Source organism: Oncorhynchus clarkii, chromosome 5 (assembly GCF_045791955.1).
Source record: "Oncorhynchus clarkii lewisi isolate Uvic-CL-2024 chromosome 5, UVic_Ocla_1.0, whole genome shotgun sequence".
Classification (NCBI taxonomy): domain Eukaryota; kingdom Metazoa; phylum Chordata; class Actinopteri; order Salmoniformes; family Salmonidae; genus Oncorhynchus; species Oncorhynchus clarkii.
The window spans coordinates 58,921,154-58,941,234 of NC_092151.1; the positions used below are offsets into that span (position 1 = coordinate 58,921,154).

The following is a 20,081-nucleotide window of genomic DNA, read 5'->3' on the forward strand; positions in this document are numbered from 1 at the left end:
GAGATGGAATGCAACTCAACCAACAGAACCATTGGCAGATAAAGGAGCCATTGTAGTGGAGGGAAAACCATGTATTGCCAAGACTGATGTGCACACGCATACATTTGTAATGTCCAAAAACGTTAAGCATTTTGAATTACTTTACGTATTAGCTCCATTCTTATGTGGAACATTCTAGTTACACTGGATATAATGCTATGGAACCTGCTGAACAGGAAAACAAGAGCATGAGATCAGCACTCAACTTTTCTGAAAGTAATCCAAGCTGACAACCGTCACACAGCAGGGACTTTCTGATCAAGCACAGCTCTGTCAAAACAAAACAGGAGAACAAACATTTCACATTCCCAGACATGTCTTTTATTGGAGCATACGTTGCACATTGTGAATCAGAACACAGAGTAGAAAAGACTATTTAAAAAAAATGTTACTTTCTGTCTCTCGATGCCTGTCAGCGCCTTGTGGCATTTCCTGTTGGGACCCCAGGGACTCTCGCTGGCGAGGAGGGGGGACTCCACTATCAACACAAAGGTCCTCCTCTGGACAGAGGGATAAACCTGGATGGATATGGTACGTGCTGCTAGCTAACTGTCCCATAAATCAAGGCAAGACAGTACATCTCTAATCCTGGTGGGCCAAATTAGTGTCTGTTCTAAAGCTCAACCTAACTTCATTAAGACTGTTGGTAGGAGTAAAACGTCATCAACCGCATTGACTGACGATTGGTTGGTTGAATCAGGTGCTCCATGCAGATCAAAAACACAGAATCTGGGTTACCTGCTCTACTCTGCAGCTGATTGGAAAAACCATAATTGTGTGCACGATGAAGACAATAGACTACTCACATTTCCCTGGCTTAGAGGATTTCTAAGTCTTATGCTGAGACTACATCTTTCTAAACCTGCCAAGATCAGACATCCCCACATACATTCTCAAACAGTAAAGCCATATTCCTAAAAGAAACTCCCCCAAAAATATATATAGATTTATTGAACAGTAAAGTTGTAGACCACCAAGCTGATAGGCTGTCCTTTTGTTTAAATGCCATCCATTTGCCACTGTCATGGACAGTAGAGCACATTGCCTGCCTTGAGAGCTCGCCAGGATCTCACGATTGGACAATAGTCATTCAGATTTCCAGCCAATTAGAGCTCATCGTGTCGTGTCCGGGCAATAATGGTCAGTTTGGAGAGTTCAGCGCGGAACTTCCCGTCTTTGTGGGTCACTGAAAGGGCGACAGGAGAGGAAATGAGTTACCGCATCATCAAAACACAAGTACAACGTCCATTCAAAAACAACATTCAGTAGATTGTTGTAATAAATTGTAGATGAAATCTTCAGTTTGGAAAATCATAGCTATGATGGTAGAACTTTAGATCCATCATCAATTCCATCCACTTTTGTAGCAGTTTGAGCTGCTGTGATAGACAGATGGTGTAGTAGATCAGCAGTAAGCAGACTAGTCATCTCACCTGTAGAATCTCCCACAGTGAATTCATCTTCCCTCAAAGTCACATCCCTCTGTCCTCCCGCTGCAGTCTGGGACTGTGGAGAGGATGACAGGGAGAGATGAGAGCAGGGGAGAGCAGGGGATTGACAAGAAAATAAATAACAAACAAGGGAATGGGAGGGTGAATGGGGAAAAAAAAGAGTCATCATGGCAGAGGCAAGGAGAGTAACAGTGGAGAGACGAGGTTGAGGAGTTAATCTGCTTCTCAGTAGCACTGGTTATTTTCATCGCAACGTTTAGTGAGTCATTTTCTGTCTGTCTTTTCCCAGGGGGACAGTGACGGCAGGAGGAGAGGATGAACAGTGCTGTTCTGATGACAGCGCCTGTCTGGGGCTTTGTCCTTGCGAGGGAGGCTGTTCAACGAGAGCCCTGTGGTCGAGCGGTGTGTGTGCTGCGATGTACAAAGCCTCCTCCCCCTGTCAGATTCCTCAGAACAGTTTCAGAACAGTGTTTCCTGGAATGGAGTTTTGGGAACCCAGGAAGGGTGGAGTTGTGGCGAGAAACTGGGTTGTGACTACAATCATTGGTCTAGTTTACTTAGTAAATCAGAAGTTGACGGTGGGTGGGCCGCAGCACAAACAGGGTTTGGGAATCACTGCCTTAGAACTCTGTGAGCAACATACATGTGATACGACTAATCTGAGACCGTTGCCTGAACTGTGAAGCATTCACTTTGGAGAAGAACACATTGTTAGATCTGAATGCTACATGCTAACAATGTATTCTGACTGCAATATATATATAGTTCTCTCAAATTCACCCCCCAAATTCACCCCCCTACAGAGCCTTTAACGGGAGACAGGGGCACATTCCCCCTCAGATTTGTTCTGTTTAAATTAAATAAATAAAAACTTTTGTTACATGTGTTATTTCTCTGTAATACTACTAGCCACCTATGAATTGTATAAAGTAGGCTTTGCCCAGATATTCCCAACCTCGTAACTAGCTACCAAGAAGCCATTTCAGGCAATCAATCAAGTTAGAGTAGCTAGCTTGTCTATTTTAGCTGGGACGCCTGCTGGCAATATTGGTAGACTTTAGAAAAGCAAGCAATTACTAAACATACTGAATACGACATTTCTTTCAATTTGACTCTTCACTCCAGCATTTTGGATTTGAGAAAAAGTTGGCGCGACAGTGCATAACGTCACCTTTTATTTGAGGGTATTTTCATATACATGTTTTACCGTTTAGAAATGAAAGCACTCCCCCCCCCCCCCCCCCCTCACTTGAAGGTATCAATTATTTGGACTAATTTGCTTAGTGTATTACATTTAGTCAAATGTAATACTTGGTCCCATATTCCTAGCACGCAATGACTACATCAGGCTTGTGACTCTACAAACTTGCTGGATGCATTTGCAGTTTGTTTTGGTTGAAAAGTTTCAGATACTTTTGTGCCCAAAATACATGAATGGTAAATAATGTATCACTTTTCTCGTAAATTAGAATATTTTTTTCAACACTTCTACATTAATTTTTTATTCTACCATCATTACTGATTTAATAGGCCTACACTAAGGGCTCCTTTTTAACAAACCAAATGCAACGTAAACCTTAACGACAGGGCTATAAAATGTAGCTATTTTCCCTGGAGGAATTATGAGTAAATGAAAAGGCTGGGTTTTGATGGCTTAAAGGGATACTTTGGGATTTTGGCAATGAGGCCCTGTAAAAACAGTACTTCCCCTGTCAGATGAAGTCGTGGATACCATCTTTATGTCACTGTGTCCAGTATGAAGGACGTTACTAGTGTTGTGAGCCAATGCCAAATAGCGTTAGCGCAATGACTTGAAGGAAATTTATGGGCAACTTGCCGTTGTCGCAAATTCTGTTATTGGTGTCTTCGTGCTGTCAACCAACTCCAAATCAGCTGGGGGCACGGAAAATTATCTTTCTAGTCCATTGTGGATTGATACAGTTTATTAAAGTACTCCTTAAGTAGTTTTTCGGGGTATTTATATTTTTTACTTCTACCTTCCTAAATAAAATTATGTACTTTTTCTCCATACATTTCCCCTTACACCCAAAAGTACTTGTTACTGTTTTTTATGCTTAACAGGACAGGAAAATGGTCCAATTCGCACACTGGTCATCCCTCCTGCCTCTGATCTGGCGGACTAACATGCTTCGTTTAATTAAATATGTCTGAGTGTTGGAGCGTGCCCCTGGCTATCCATATATTAAAATAATAAGAACATGGTGCCATCTGCTTTGCTTAATAAAATGAATTTTAAATATTTATACTTTCACATTTTGATACTTAAGTGTATTTAAAACCAAAATACTTCTAAACTTTTACTCTAGTATTTTATTGGGTGACTTCCACTTGAGTCTTTTTTTATTTTATTAAGGTAATCTTACTTTCAGTCAAGGGGAGGCTATGTTTTTTAATCAAATTAAATGGGGGAAAAAACATCTTGTTCGATGTGCACTAAAACTTATCTTGTTCGATGTGCATGTGGGGAATGTACTTCACGGCTGGATAGGCTGCGCTTCCGCTGTCAAAATCCATGCCATAACCATGTGTGTTACCAGCTTAGGGTTGGTCTTAAAATATCCCCACCAGCGCTGCCTGAAATTGGCATGTTAAGGACACACCTCAGATATGGCCACCCCTCCCATCTCTGTGCAAGCGAGCTCAGGTAAATTACCAATCCTGGCGCTAGGGTTTGAAAACAGAAGACCGCCAACAGGTCGGAATTGTAAACAAGTGCATTTGAAAATTTTTACAACGGGGGGACTAGATACATAAAGTGCTTTCATCTCTAAACGGTAAAACATATGTATGAAAATACTCTCAAATAAACGGTGATATTCTGTACTGTCACCCCATATAAAACCTTTGATCTCAGATCCAAAATGCTGGAGTATAGAGCCAAATTAAAAGTTTTAGCCTCACTGTCCAAATAAACACATACCTACAGTATGACTTGCCATAAATCTCTGATAATCTCTACCCATATAAAACTCTATACTAGCTTTGCCAGTAAATCAGGATGAAGTCAGACAACGTGTTGGTACACACCGGAAACTCAGAAGAAATGTTTCCATGGGGATGTGCAGTTTTACCTCTTATCACAGATAGAAAATAGTGCACTTGAACCAGGAGACCAGAAGGGAAAACAAGTCAATGCTACAGCAACGATATGCTGATATTGGACATATGTTATCTTCTTTATATACAACAAAACATGTTCGCAATGTTTCTGCTCCAATGCATTATTATGTAGAGATACAGATAGGATAGCAAATTAGATTACCCATCTGTATGTTGGATACTTACATATGCGTTGGCATATTCAATCTTGGCTCCTTTCAGCTCTGCCTTGAACTGAGTGAAAAACAAGTAGGACTTCCCCTGGGGTCTGTCAACAAAAAGGAAGAAATCAAAATGAAGACTGATTAAAATCACTACAGAAGTCTGATTCCGCTATTAGTTATTTATTAGGCAAAGCCAAGACGACAAACTGGAACATCTCGGGTGAATAACCACCATGCGGCACTTGAATGAGTAAGTCATTCAGTGTACATGGATCTCTGCATCCTAACATCCGTTGTTCAGAGTGTAATCTCAGACTGATTTACAGCTTACCTCCACACTGAGCAGGAGAACAGGCCGTCATCATCGCTTAGGCCCACACTCATCAGCCATTGCTGTTAAAACAACATGAATACATGTTATTAGAATATCAAGATTTTGATAACGTATTCTTTAGATATGCGAGTAGTATGACAAAGGTTGAAATGTACTTTCTGATGATCTACTTTAGAATTGAGTTTTACACTTCACACTAGAAAGCTATTAATCCGTTTATAGCAGGTAGCCTGTTTCAATGCTAGACTAGGTTGAAATAACCTCGACTTTGATTAGGATACAACTTACCTCATTGGTTCCCCCTTGTGATGCATAAGTGAATGAACATTCATATTCTCTCTGTAAAAGTAGTAGGAATTGTAGAAATTAATGACATTTTCTTGGTGATTAAACGGAGCCAGGAATTAACATAATTAATAGACAAGACAAATGTGTTTGGAAGTCAAATTACAGCTACTGTAGCTGATTAGCTCATTATTTCAAAGATCTGCAATTTGTAATAAAATAGTGGCACTTGATTTTCAAATGCATAGGCTACCATTGTATATTTAAGCAATAAGGTCCGAGGGGGGTGTGGTATATGGCCAATACAACTCGGCTAAGGGCTGTTCTTGGGCACAACGCAACACGGAGTGCCTGGATACAGTGGCTATATACCACAAACCCCTGAGGAGCACTATTGCTATTATAAAAGAGGTTACCAACGTAATTAGAATAAACAAGTTGTTTTGCATCATACTCCTGGTATATTGTCTCATGGTGCTTTTAAGACAACTGGGAAATTGAGAAAAAAACTAGGTCATAACATGATGTCAGTCGTCAGAAAGTCGGGGCTCTAGAAAGATGCCAGTTTCCAACTTGGAATTCCAAGTTGGATGACGGTTCAAAACTATTTCCCAGTCGGAGCTCGTTTTTTCCCAAGCTCCCAGTTGTCTAACGAACTGAAATCAGAAGTTTCCTAGTTTTTTCTTCTTTTCCCCCTAGTATTTCCCTAGTTCCCAGTTGTTTTGAACTTGGCATCATTTACCACGACATTCAACCAATCAACATCCAGGAGCCAAACTACCCAGGTTAAAATGAAGTAATAAGACATGAGGAGGTGTGGTATATGGCCATATACCACAAACCTCTGAGGTGCCTTATTGCTATTATAAAAACAGGTTACCGACGTAATTAGAACAGTACAAATTATTTGTATATACAGTACCAAGGCTTTCAGCCAATCAGCATTCAGGGCTCGAACCACCCAGTTTATAATTGTGATTGAACATAAAACATTAGCTGTGTTCGAATACCCATACTAACATACTGTATACTTAATGAGTATATACACTACATGCTATTAGTTCATTTGTAAACAAACGATATCCTTTCAGTTGAGTGTACTAGCACTTCACCTGTCTACCGGGAGTGGATGCTGTTGCTATGCAGCTTGCTTGTTAGACATCTTACTACTTCATTAACAACGACTAGACCACTTAGCTAAGCTAAGAATGACGTGTACAATCAAGTCAATAAGCTTATGGTAGTTAGTTAGTTAATATACTGGCAAGTCCGATGTATTAGTAGCCAACTAGTGTTAGGACGGTAGCTAGCTAACATACCGGTACATACAAGTAATTGCTGTAATGATATGCTATGCAGTTCGTAAGGCTAGCGAAGCTAACAAATTGTCAGACAACATAACTTCTTTGAAAAGGCATTACTTTATTACATTGCCTTGACATTTATCATAATTAGTTAAAGCAATTCATTTGTATCTGCTTTCGTCAGACTTTGGCTGCATATTTTCAAACATTTTCTTCAAATCTGAAAAGATTGTGAAGCCACGGAAAGTGTCCAAAAGCTCAGAAAAGCATAGAAAGGGTCCACTGCTTGTATACTTCGCATTTTGGCGAATGTAGTACGATATCCGGGAACTTCAGACATACTAACTATATCCATACTACTTTAAAAAAAAAAATTAAAAAGACACTCAATTTCTGCTGATGCCAACTTCTAGAAGTCACAGTGGGGCAACAGTATTTGACTTTCACATGCCTCTGAACGCTCTGCTGGAGTCATTACAATGAAAAATACCTTTGGTGGTAGTGATATTCTACACTCGGACTGTGACCCCATTGATCACTATTTGTCTTGTGATCAGTTACAATGACATTACGCTCATTACTGTAAACTTCTACGGGTACAACGCCAAACATGAGAATGATGAGTTGCTTGAATCTATAGAGAAACATATACTTCATTGGTTATCTAAATGTCCCAATTCGTTATTATTGATAGGAGGGGACTTTAACAATACCATAGATAATTCAACTGATTGGTTGGCCTACCTGGGGGCCATCTATCAGAATTTGGTTTAATACTTTTTATGGAAAGCTTTGATCTTACTGATATATGGTGAGCGGTTTCAGGCCGATAGATCATTGACTTGGAGTAACAAAACAGGGACAGTCCAGGTTAGAATTTTGGCTTATATTGAAATGTATTGATAGTGTGTTACTAAAAATACTTGTACTAGTCCCCTCACAGACCATAGGGCCATTTACATTGTCAGGGGTTTTGTCATCACTAACCTTGGTAGAGCATCCTACTGGAAGCTAAATAGCTCCTTATTAAATAATGATATAGTTAAGTGAGGTTAAAGGTCTGTTCTCATACTTTTGGGAAACGGCTTGTGGAGAAAAATAATATTGCTAGAACTGGGAGCTCTTTCAAGTTGAGGTGGCCAAAGACCTTAGAAAATCTGGTAGTCGGCCTCCCGAGTGGGACAGTGGTCTAAGGCACTGCATTGCAGTGCCACTAGAGATTCTGGGTTTGAGTCCAGGCTCTGTCACAGCCGGCCGCGACCGGGAAACCTATGGGGCGGCGCACAATTGGCCCAGCGTCATCCAGGTTAGGGGAGGGTTTGGCCGGCAGGGATGTCCTTGTCCCATCACGCACAAGCGACTCCTGTGGCGGGCCTGGCTCAGTGCACACTGACACGGTCGCCAGGTGTACGGCGTTTCCTCCGACACATTGGTGTGGCTGGCTTCCGGGTTAAGTGGGCATTGTGTCAAGAAGCAATGCGGCTTGGTTGGTTGTGTTTCGCAGGACAAACTTTCGCCTCTCCCGAGTCCGTATGGGAGTTGCAGCAATGAGATAAGACTAACTACCAATTGGATACCACGAAATTGGGGAGAAAAAGGGGTGGGTAAATATATATATATTTTTAAAAAATCAATCTGGTAAGTCATCCTGCTAAGACCAGAAGAGCTGAGGCGAAAAAGGTGATCATCTCAGAGGTCCCCGACCAGCCTCTTGGGGAGGAGAAGATGGAACTGATTTGAGTTACAAAATAAACTGGATAATATATATATGAGCGAGATTAAATAAACTGACTTGCCTAGTTCAATAAAGGTGAAATAAATCTATTTAAAAAACTTATCTTTTGTACTGATTTGTTGTAAATAAAAATAAATCCATACTATGACCAATAAGCAATTTACGTCACAAATAGTACGGTTAGTAGGAGTATTCGAACACAGCTATTGACTCTGGAAAATTAGCATGGAGGAAATATAGCTCAATTCTAGACCAATGAATGGCCTCCTTGTGGCACTCTAGTTGAGACGTGTCAGCATATCAGAGGTCGTTTCCTCATCATCATGCGACGACCAAAGTATTTTCAAAATCTTGGTTGTTTTTAGATATGAATTCTAATTGACAACTGTGAGTGGTGCCATCATATGCCTGGTTGTTATTTTAATTAGCAAGCATAGCTATGTGAATATTCAACAAGATAGCTTGCAGGGAATTATCCAGCAAGTTAGCATGCTGGCTAACCCTATTTGGCTAAGCAGTCAATTCGTATTCATATGTGCCACACACATTATCTAATAAACAGTAAGATAAACAGCTCATTGACGACAAAATTGTGCTGAGCACACAATGCAGCATACACGACTTCACTAGCTGACTAGCAGTACTGTTTCCTAGCTGAATGTTGTTGCGAGGTTTCATGCATCAAAGCTCTCTACCAAGATAGCATAACTAACGTTAACTAGCTAATATCGTTTACCATTTTCTCCGAGAACGTATGCACCTCTCCGCCGGGTTTTACGTTGAATTCCACCGTTTTCGTTCGGTCATCGGCACTAGCCGATGCAACTGTTAAAGTTACAAACAATAAAGCAAGAAAATGCAAGTTAATGATGATGGCCATTTTGGTCTACTGATATTGAATGGTTTTCAGGAAGTGATGTATATAAACCCTGGATAACAGAGGCTATCTATTGGCTTTTGAGAGGATTTGAAGACACCGGTCGGACATATTGGCACTCCCCAGTATTTTATTTTTTATTGAACCTTTATTTAACTAGGCAAGTCAGTTAAGAACAAGTTAATATTTACAATGACGACCTAACCATGACGACGCTGGGCCAATCATGGCCGGTTGTGATACAGCCTGGAATCAAACCAGGGTCTGTAGTGACGCCTCTCGCACTGATATGCACCGCTGCACCACGCGATCCTCCATAGGAATGAATGGAATTGTACAGTATTTCAATTTCAACTACAAGTATTTCATTATTTTATTTTTTACTGGGGATAGTAACATTAGTCATCTCTAAAAATGATACTTTAACGAAAATGTTTTTATATATTTTTAAATGTTATGTTTAGCTCATATAATGTAAAAGTATGCATTAAGGTGTCTGTAATATAATACATGTGGTAAAAAAATATGTAGACATTAATAAATGCATTTCTATAGCTTCTAAAAAAAGATTACAGCGGTGGGGAGTGCTAAGATGGAGGCATGGTAGCTTCAACACAGAGCCCTTATTAGTTGTGTAGTGTAAATATAAATTGATGGTTGCCAGATAAACTGCGCACAAATAACTGTGAACTCGGACATCTACGACTTCAGTGCGTAAATTACATCTGGGTCGGAAAGTCGGAGCTCTAGAATAACGAATTCCTATTTGGATGACCGGTCAAAACGATATTTTCCAGTCTGAGCTAGTTTTTTCCATAAATTCCCAGATGTCATTAACGCACTGAAGTCAGAGTTCTCCAAGTTCCCATTTGGAAAGTCGAACCTCGAGTTCCCAGTTGTCTTGAAAGCACCAGTAATTTTTGTGTGAGTGTTATCACATGGAAATAAAATAAAATGTTATTCGTCACATGCTTGGTAAACGACAGGTGTAGATTAACAGTGAAATGCTTACTTACGGGCCCTTCCCAACAATGCAGAGAGGGAAAAAAATAGAGAAATAATAGAAAAGTAATAACATGTAATAATAAATACACAATGAGTGATGAAAACCTGGCTATATACACGGAGTATCAGTACCGAGTCGATGTGTAGGACACATCTACTCATTCCAGGGATTTTCTTTCTTTTTTCCCCTATTTTCTACATTGTAGAAGAATAGTGAAGACTTCAAAACTATGAAATAACAGATATGGAATCATGTAGTAAACAAAAAAGTGTTAAACAAATCAAAATATATTTTATAATTGAGATTCTTCAAAATAGCCACCCTTTGCCTTAATGACAACTTTGCACACTCTTGGCATTCTCTCGACCAGCATCATGAGGTAATCACCTGGAATGCATTTCAATTAACAGGTGTGCTCTGTTAAAAGTTCATTTGTGAAATGTATTTCCTTCTCAATGTGTTTGAGCCAACCAGTGGTGTTGTGACAAGGGAGGGGTGGTATACAGAACATAGCCCTATTTGATAAAAGACCAAGTCCATATTATGGCAAGAACAGTGTACAGTTATTTTCCTTGTTTTCCCATCCAGAATGGTTCTTCTTCACACTTCTACCTATTTGTGTCAGTCTTGCTGCTACATCAAACTAAAGATGGTGTGCAACAAAATAAGGTTAATGATGAAAATAACAAGCTTTTCAATGTTTGACTGATGATTTGGGGAGATGGTTGTACTCCATGACCTCCTCACCAGTCGGCAGAAGGTTATCATAAATACTCCAGAGGTATTTCCTCTTGTCAAGGGTAGGTGTTTTTTTTTTTCATGGAGTAGGTATTTTCATGGAGCAATTTACTCCGTAGCATCAGAGTCATTCCATAGACCAATTTTACATTTGTCTTTAATGAATTACCTCCATCCAGCTGATCAAACAGGAGCCTCTTATACTTCCATGGCATGTCTAAGATTACAAGATAATCAGAAAATGTACTTAACTTGGAGTCCTTTCAACTTAACTCGTGATCAGCATTTCCCTGTTATAAAATTAAGAAACAGGCACCACCATGTTACAGTACTTCACCCAAATTTCCGTCAGTAATATTTCAAGGGTATTCTGGACTAGTTAAGGTTTTCCATTTCGCAATGGGAACCACCAGATAGAGGCTCTGCAATGGTGGAAAAAGTATCCAATTGTCATACTTGAGTAAAAGTGAAGATACCTTAATCTTACTCAAGTAAAAGTGAAAGTCACCCAATAAAATACTAATTGAATAAAAGTCTAAAAGTGTATGGTTTTAAATATACTTATGTATCAAAAGTGTAATTGCAAAAATATACTTAAGAATCAAAAGTAAAACTACAAGTATAAATCATTTAGAATTCCTTATATTAAGCAAAGCAATTTTATTGTTTTATTTATTTACGGATAGCTAGGGGCACACTCCAACTCTCAGACATCATTTACAAATGAAGCATTTGTGTTTAGCGAGTCTGCCAGATAAGAGGCGATATAGGGATGACCATTTTCCTGTCCTGATAAGCATTGAAAATGTAACTTTAAGTACTTGTGGGTGCTAGGGAAAATGTATGGAGCAACAAGCACATTATATTTTCTTTAGGAATGTAGTGAAGTAAAAGTAGTCACAAATATAAATAGTAATGTAAAGTACAAAATCCCCCAAAAACTACTTAAGTTGTACTTTCAAGTACTTTTACTTATGTACTTTCCACCACTGAGGCTCTGGTTAACACTTCGGCTGAATGTAAACACAGTTCAAGAATTCCTAGACATCCAACATAGAGTTGACACCAGGGGAGACAGTTTTAATGACATACTGGGAGAGAAACTAGCAAAACACAAGAAACAGCAACTTCCATGCTCAATCCTTTCAAAAGAAACACAATGTGCTAAGTTAGATAATTTTATACATTTCTCTGAGGCATGCCTTGTTTTCTTAAATCATTTAAAAAATTAACCAAATGGTTTTGGCTTAGCTTGAGTTAAACCGGACAAGGTACAAATCTGTTGTTCTGCCCCTGAACAAGGCAGTTCCCTGGTAGGTCGTCATTGTAAATAAGAATTTGTTCTTAACTGATTTGCCTATTTAAATAAAGGTTACATTTAAAAAATAAACAAAAACATTTTTTTTTAAATGTAACCAGGGTTTGCCAAATATGGTCCTTGGGAACCCAAAGGCTGCACATTTTGGTTTTTGCCCTAGCACTATAAAGCTGATTCAAATAATCAACTAATCATCAAGCTTTGATCATTTGAATCAGCTATGTCTTAGGGCAAAACACAAAACATGCACCCCTTGGGGTCCCGAGGACCGAGTGTGGGAAACGCTGAGTTAAACAGACGGACTGTAAAGTAGAACTGAAAGAGTTAGTGCAAAATATGTTTTTAGTGAAAGGGGATTTACATTAATAGAAAGGGAATAAGGCTGCAGTCTAATTTGATATTTTTTCAAAAATGTTCAGGCAAACTTTATTGCAAAAAACAAATACAAAACAAAAGTTGCTCTACAACTTCCTCAAAAACATACAGTTTCTTATTTCCATTACAAAATAACAAAATCAAATACATACACACTGTTTGACATAAGAAGTTTGTGTTCTTATTCCTGCTTTAGCAGTGTGAAGCTATAACATAATGCAAAGAAATCATATAGTACATACCAAACATTCTTTTATCCATAAAAATAATCTTTGTTAACTAACACTCGTCAACTTTTTTCCCCCTTACTAGCTCTGACTTTGCTGATAGTACATTTTTCCGCAATAAAGTCGCTATCTATGACTGTGATATGTGGTTGTCCCACCTAACCATCTTAAGACGAATGCACTAACTGTGCAGTGCATTCGGAAAGTATTCAGACCACTTTACTTTTTTGCTACATTACATCCATATTCTAAAATCGATTCAATTGTTTTTCTTCCCCAAATCAATCTACACAAAATACCCCATTATGACAAAGCAAAAACAAATGTATTACAATTTAAAAAACAGATATCACATTTACTTAAGTATTCAGACCCTTTACTCTGTACTTTGTTGAAGCACCTTTGGCAGCGATTACAGTCTCGGGTCTTATTGGGTATAACGCTACAAGCTTGGCACACCTGTATTTGGGGAGTTTCTCCGATTTTTCTCTGCAGATTCTCTCAAGCTCAGTCAGGTTGTCTGGGGAGCTTCGCTGCACAGCTAATTTCAGGTCTCTCCAGAGATGTTTGATTGGGTTCAAGTCCGTGCTCTGGCTGGGCCACTCAAGGACATTGAGACTTTTCCCGAAGCCACTCCTGCGTTGTCTTGACTGTGTGCTGAGGGTTGATGTCCTGTTGGAAGGCCAACCTTCGCTCCAGTCTGAGGTCCTGAGCAGAATCTGACTAGTCCCCCTGTCCCTGCCGGAGAAAAACATCCCCACAGCATGATGCTGCCACCACCATGCTTCACCATGGGGATGGTGCCAGGTTTCCTCCAGACGTGACACTAAGCATTCAGGCCAAAGATTTCAATCTTGGTTTCATCAGACCAGAGAATTGTGTTTCTCATGGTCTGAGAGTCTTTTAAGTGCCTGTTGGTAAACATCAAGCGGGATGTCTTGTGCCTTTAACTGAAGAGTTTCTTCTGTCTGGTCACTCTACCATAAAGGCCTGATTGGTGGAGTGCTGCAGAGATGGTTGTCAATCTGGAAGGTTCTTCCATCTCCACAGAGGAACTCTGGAGCTCTGTCAGAGTGACCATCGGGTTCTTGGTCACCTCACTGACCCAAGGCCCTTTTTATTTATTTTATTTATTTTTTATTTCACCTTTATTTAACCAGGTAGGCAAGTTGAGAACAAGTTCTCATTTACAATTGCGACCTGGCCAAGATAAAGCAAAGCAGTTCGACACATACAACAACACAGAGTTACACATGGAGTAAAACAAACATACAGTCAATAATACAGTATAAACAAGTCTATATACGATGTGAGCAAATGAGGTGAGATAAGGGAGGTAAAGGTAAAAAGGCCATGGTGGCAAAGTAAATACAATATAGCAAGTAAAACACTGGAATGGTAGATTTGCAATGGGAGAATGTGCAAAGTAGAAATAAAAATAATGGGGGTGCAAAGGAGCAAAATAAATAAATAAATTAAATACAGTAGGGAAAGAGGTAGTTGTTTGGGCTAAATTATAGGTGGGCTATGTACAGGTGCAGTAATCTGTGAGCTGCTCTGACAGTTGGTGCTTAAAGCTAGTGAGGGAGATAAGTGTTTCCAGTTTCAGAGATTTTTGTAGTTCGTTCCAGTCATTGGCAGCAGAAAACTGGAAGGAGAGGCGGCCAAAGAAATAATTGGTTTTGGGGGTGACTAGAGAGATATACCTGCTGGAGCGTGTGCTACAGGTGGGAGATGCAATGGTGACCAGCGAGCTGAGATAAGGGGGGACTTTACCTAGCAGGGTCTTGTAGATGACATGGAGCCAGTGGGTTTGGCGACGAGTATGAAGCGAGGGCCAGCCAACGAGAGCGTACAGGTCGCAATGGTGGGTAGTATATGGGGCTTTGGTGACAAAACGGATTGCACTGTGATAGACTGCATCCAATTTGTTGAGTAGGGTATTGGAGGCTATTTTGTAAATGACATCGCCAAAGTCGAGGATTGGTAGGATGGTCAGTTTTACAAGGGTATGTTTGGCAGCATGAGTGAAGGATGCTTTGTTGCGAAATAGGAAGCCAATTCTAGATTTAACTTTGGATTGGAGATGTTTGATATGGGTCTGGAAGGAGAGTTTACAGTCTAACCAGACACCTAAGTATTTGTAGTTGTCCACGTATTCTAAGTCGGAGCCGTCCAGAGTAGTAATGCTGGACAGGCGGGTAGGTACAGGTAGCGATCGGTTGAAGAGCATGCATTTAGTTTTACTTGTATTTAAGAGCAATTGGAGGCCACGGAAGGAGAGTTGTATGGCATTGAAGCTTGCCTGGAGGGTTGTTAACACAGTATCCAAAGAAGGGACAGAAGTATACAGAATGGTGTCGTCTGCGTAGAGGTGGATCAGAGACTCACCAACAGCAAGAGCGACCTCATTGATGTATACAGAGAAGAGAGTCGGTCCAAGAATTGAACCCTGTGGCACCCCCATAGAGACTGCCAGAGGTCCGGACAGCAGACCCTCCGATTTGACACACTGAACTCTATCAGAGAAGTAGTTGGTGAACCAGGCGAGGCAATCATTTGAGAAACCAAGGCTGTCGAGTCTGCCGATGAGGATGTGGTGATTGACAGAGTCGAAAGCCTTGGCCAGATCAATGAATACGGCTGCACAGTAATGTTTCTTATCGATGGCGGTTAAGATATCATTTAGGACCTTGAGCGTGGCTTCTCCCCCGATTGCTCAGTTTGGCCCGGCAGCTAACTCTAGGAAGAGTCTTGGTGGTTCCAAACTTCTTCCATTTAAGAATGATGGAGACCAATGTGTTCTTGGGAACCTTTAATGTTGTAGACATTTTTTGGTACCCTCCCCCAGATCTTTGCCTTGACACAATCCTGTCTTGGAGCTCTACGGACAATTTCTTCGACCTCATGACGTGGTTTTTGCTCTGACATGCACTGTCAACTGTGGGACCTTATGTAGACGGGTGTGTGCCTTTCCAAATCATGTTCAATCAATTTACCACAGGTGGACTCCAATCAAGTTGTAGTAACAGCTCAAGGATGATCAATGGAAACAGCATGCACCTGTGCTCCCGGGTGGCGCAGCAGTCTAAGGCACTGCATCTCAGTGCTTGAGGTGTTACTACAGACACCCTGGTTCGAATCCAGGCTGTATCACAACCGGTCTTGATTGGGACTCCCATAGGGCGGCACACATTTGTCCCAGCGTCGTCTGGGTTTGGCCGGTGTAGGCCGTCATTGTAAATAAGAATTTGTTCTTAACTGACTTGCCTATTTTAGTTCAGCTCATTCTGTTTGTGCCTTTGTGAGGTGTTGTTCATTTTGACTCGACTAAGCCTTTTCCTAGCTTGTTTGTGAGAAGCAGTTATAGCTTTCAGTCCTAGTTTTGATTCACCTGCCTATTTGCCTACCTGTGTATGACCATTGCCTGCCTGGGACCACGATTCCTGCCTTCTGCGACGGCATCTCCCTAAGTATTAATTACAATTCTTATGTAAATAAGGTATTTCTGTTTTTTATCAATTTGCACACACACAAACTTTTTGCTTTGTCATTATGGGGTAGTGTGTGTGTGTGGACTGATGAGGAAAAAAAATATTTCATACATTTTAAATAAGGCTGTAACAAAAAGGGGATGGACGCAATGGATAAGAGCGTCTGATAAATGACAAATGTAAATACATAAGGATATATGGTACACATAATCTAAAAAAAACAGTTCAATTGAGTACAAGCTAACTGAATGAACAACAAAGACTGAATGCAATATGACTTTATTGTGCGCTGCTAATAGGCTTCAAGGTAAAAAGGTGAATGACATTCCGCACATGGCTAACAGGAAAGAGAAGAAACAAGACACTATGCTGCTGATACTGTAATGATCTGGCTAGATCATAAAGGAACAATTGTCCAGACAGAGAAATGTATTTACGAATTTACGGTTTATTAACCCAACTTGACACTAGAGTTCGACTGATTAATGGCCGATTAATTAGGGCCGATCTCAAGTTTTCATAACAATCGGAAATCGGTATTTTGGGCCCGGTTTTGCCGATTTTTTTTTTTACACCTTTATTTAATCTTTATTTAACTAGGCAAGTCAATGACGGCCTAGGAACGAGGCAGAACGACTGATTTTTACCTTGTCAGCTCGGGGGATCGAATCTTGCAACCTTACAGTTAACTCGTCCAACGCTCTAACCACCTGCCTCACGAGGAGCCTGCCTGTTACGCGAATGCAGTAAGCCAGGGTAAGTTGCTAGCTAGCATTAAACTTATCTTATAAAAAACAATCAATCAACGACTGTCGTTGCTCCAATGTGTACTTAACCATAAACATCAATGCCTTTCTTAAAATCAATACACAAGTATATATATTTTTAAACCTGCATATTTAGCTCAAAGAAATCCAGGTTAGCAGGCAATATTAACCAGGTGAAATTGTCACTTCTCTTGCGTTCATTGCACGCAGAGTCAGGGTATATGCAACAGTTTGGGCCGCCTGGCTCTTTGCAAACTAATTTGCCAAAATTTTACGTAATTATGACATAACATTGAAGGTTGTGCAATGTAACAGGAATATTTAGACTCATGGATGCCACCCGTTAGATAAAATACGGAACGGAATAAACGTTTTGTTTTCGAGGTGATAGTTTCCGGATTTGACCTAAGGCTCGTATTTCTGTGTGTTTATTATACTTAAGTCTATGATTTGATATTTGATAGAGCAGTGACTGAGGGGAGTATGGTATATGGTTTAGAGAGAAATAGTCGACGCGTTATAATTACTGTAATAACTTGCGGCTGAATTTGAAAGGGGTTCCTTCGTTATTTAACGTTCATGCCTTCCATAGAGAATGTCTTGATCTACTTCAAATAAGGACTGTGTTTCGTGCAGGCTTAAACCGCCTCGGCGTTTTGATACCCGTGTAAATCTCACTAGGATAAGGTAACGTTTGTCAAAATATTTTCATAAATCCACTCTACAAAAAGAATGATCTTCGCTTATATTTAGCCAATATTGATCAGAGTTACCTTGTCCTATGGATATCTACACAGTTATACAATTGGCAAGGTGGTGTAAGCCTACACGAAACAAAGACCTTATTTTAAGTGAATCTAAAAATATCCTATGGAATAAATGAATGAAGGAACCGCTTTTCAGATTTTGCTAGAAGGTGTCATGGGAATTATGACTAGCACTTTGGTAGTCAATTCTTACCATGCCCATTATTAAAATAGGATTTCCTGCATATAGAAATTACAGTTTTGTTTTCAACATTCATCACAGGTAACTTAAACTCTATTTTTATTCAAACAGTTGAGAGTATTTGTCTCCTAAGCAGACTCTTCAGTATCATTGTCACTTCAGAGATATGTGTGTGTGTTTTACAGATAGCAGAGAAAAGCAGAGCACCAGTGTGGGACTATTACATGGAATTGGCACCAGGGAAAGCAAGGTGTCTTATTTGTGATAAAGATGTAAGCATGGGGTCAGCAACGGCTAAATCAAAAAATACCACCAACCTGTGGAATCACCTTAAGAACACCCATCCAAAAGCCCATATGTATTATATTAAGTTAAAATAAAAGTGTTCATTGTTCATTCAGTAATGTTGCAATTGTCATTATTATTATTAAAAATCATAATCGGTCGACCTCTACTTGACACAGGCTACTGTTTGGCCGTAGCCCAAGCCAAATAAATGAAAGATACCGAATAAAACAACAGTCACCTTCTCTTGTGAAGGCCAGACTTAAGAGAGAGAACAACGGCTAAACCTGGTCTTAACTTTCAATGCTCCATCCCCCTGCCTACATCCCCCTCAGATAAAAAATTGTAGACCTCCAAGTCTGATTCATCCTTGGGAACTATTTCCAAACGCCTGAAGGTACCACGTTCATCTGTACAAACAATAGTATGCAAGTATAAACACCATGGGACCATGCAGCCGTCATACCGCTCTGTCTCCTAGAGATGAATGTACTTTGGTGCGAAAAGTGCAAATCAATCCCAGAACAACAGCAACGGACCTTGTAAATAATGCTGGAGGAAACAGGTACAAAAGTATCTATATCCACAGTAAAACAAGTGCTATATCGATATAACCTGAAAGGCCGCTCAGCGAGGAAGAAGCCACTGCTCAAAAACCGCCATAAAAAAGCCAGACTACGGTTTGCAACTGCACATGGGGACAAAGATCGTACTTCTTGGAGAAATGTCCACTGGTCTGATGAAACAAAAATAGAACTGTTTGGCCATAATGACCATCGTTATGTTTGGAGGAAAAGGGGGATGCTTGCAAGCTGAAGAACACCATTCTAACTATGAAGCACGGGGGTGGCAGCATCATGTTGTGGGGGTGCTTTGCTGCAGGAGGGACTGGTGCACTTCACAAAATAGATGGCATCACGAGGGAACAAAATTATGTAGATATATTGAATCAGTCAGGAAGTTAAAGCTTGGTCACAAATGGGTCTTCCAAATGGACAATGACCCCCAAGCAAGTTGTGGCAAAATGGCTTAAGGACAACCAAGTCAAGGTATTGGAGTGGCCATCACAAAGCCTTGACCTCAATCCTATAGAAAATTGTGGGCAGCACTGAAAAAGCGTGCGTGAGCAAGGACGCCTACAAACCTGACTCAGTTACACCAGCTCTGTCAGGAGAAATGGGCTGAAATTCACCCAACTTATTGTGGGAAGCTTGCAGAAGGCTACCCAAAACGTTTGACCCAAGTTAAACAATTTAAAGGAAATGCTATCAAATACTAATTGAGTGTATGTTAACTTATGACCCACTGGGAATGTGATGAAAGAAATTGTAAGCTGAAATAAATCATTCTCTCTACTATTATTCTGACATTTCACATTCTTTAAAATAAAGTGGTGATCTTAACTGACCTAAGACAGGGCATTTTTACTAGGACTAGATGTCAGGAATTGTGATAAAGTGAGTTTAATCGTTTTTTGCTAAGGTGTATGTAAACTTCCGACTTCAACTGTATGTATGGCTCATTTAAATGGTAAACAAGACTTGTCTGTCTTGGTTATCATTGGCAAGTGCATGGTAAGCAGAAAATATCCCCCTCCATCAAAGCAATTTAGGA

At 40.1% G+C, this 20,081-nt stretch overlaps 1 protein-coding gene across 1 annotated transcript; it reads right to left on the bottom strand.

Annotated features, from left to right (window-relative positions):
• Positions 1 to 337: 337 nt before the first annotated feature.
• Positions 338 to 9,451, bottom strand: LOC139410119 (myeloid-derived growth factor-like). The gene is made up of 6 exons (XM_071155562.1): positions 9,169 to 9,451; positions 5,397 to 5,447; positions 5,106 to 5,167; positions 4,797 to 4,878; positions 1,473 to 1,545; positions 338 to 1,225 (listed from the first exon to the last, which is right to left on the bottom strand). Exons 1-6 carry the CDS (start codon positions 9,310 to 9,312, stop codon positions 1,146 to 1,148), a joined length of 492 nt encoding a protein of 163 aa, XP_071011663.1. The 5' UTR covers positions 9,313 to 9,451; the 3' UTR covers positions 338 to 1,145.
• Between the last annotated feature and the right edge of the window lie 10,630 nt (positions 9,452 to 20,081).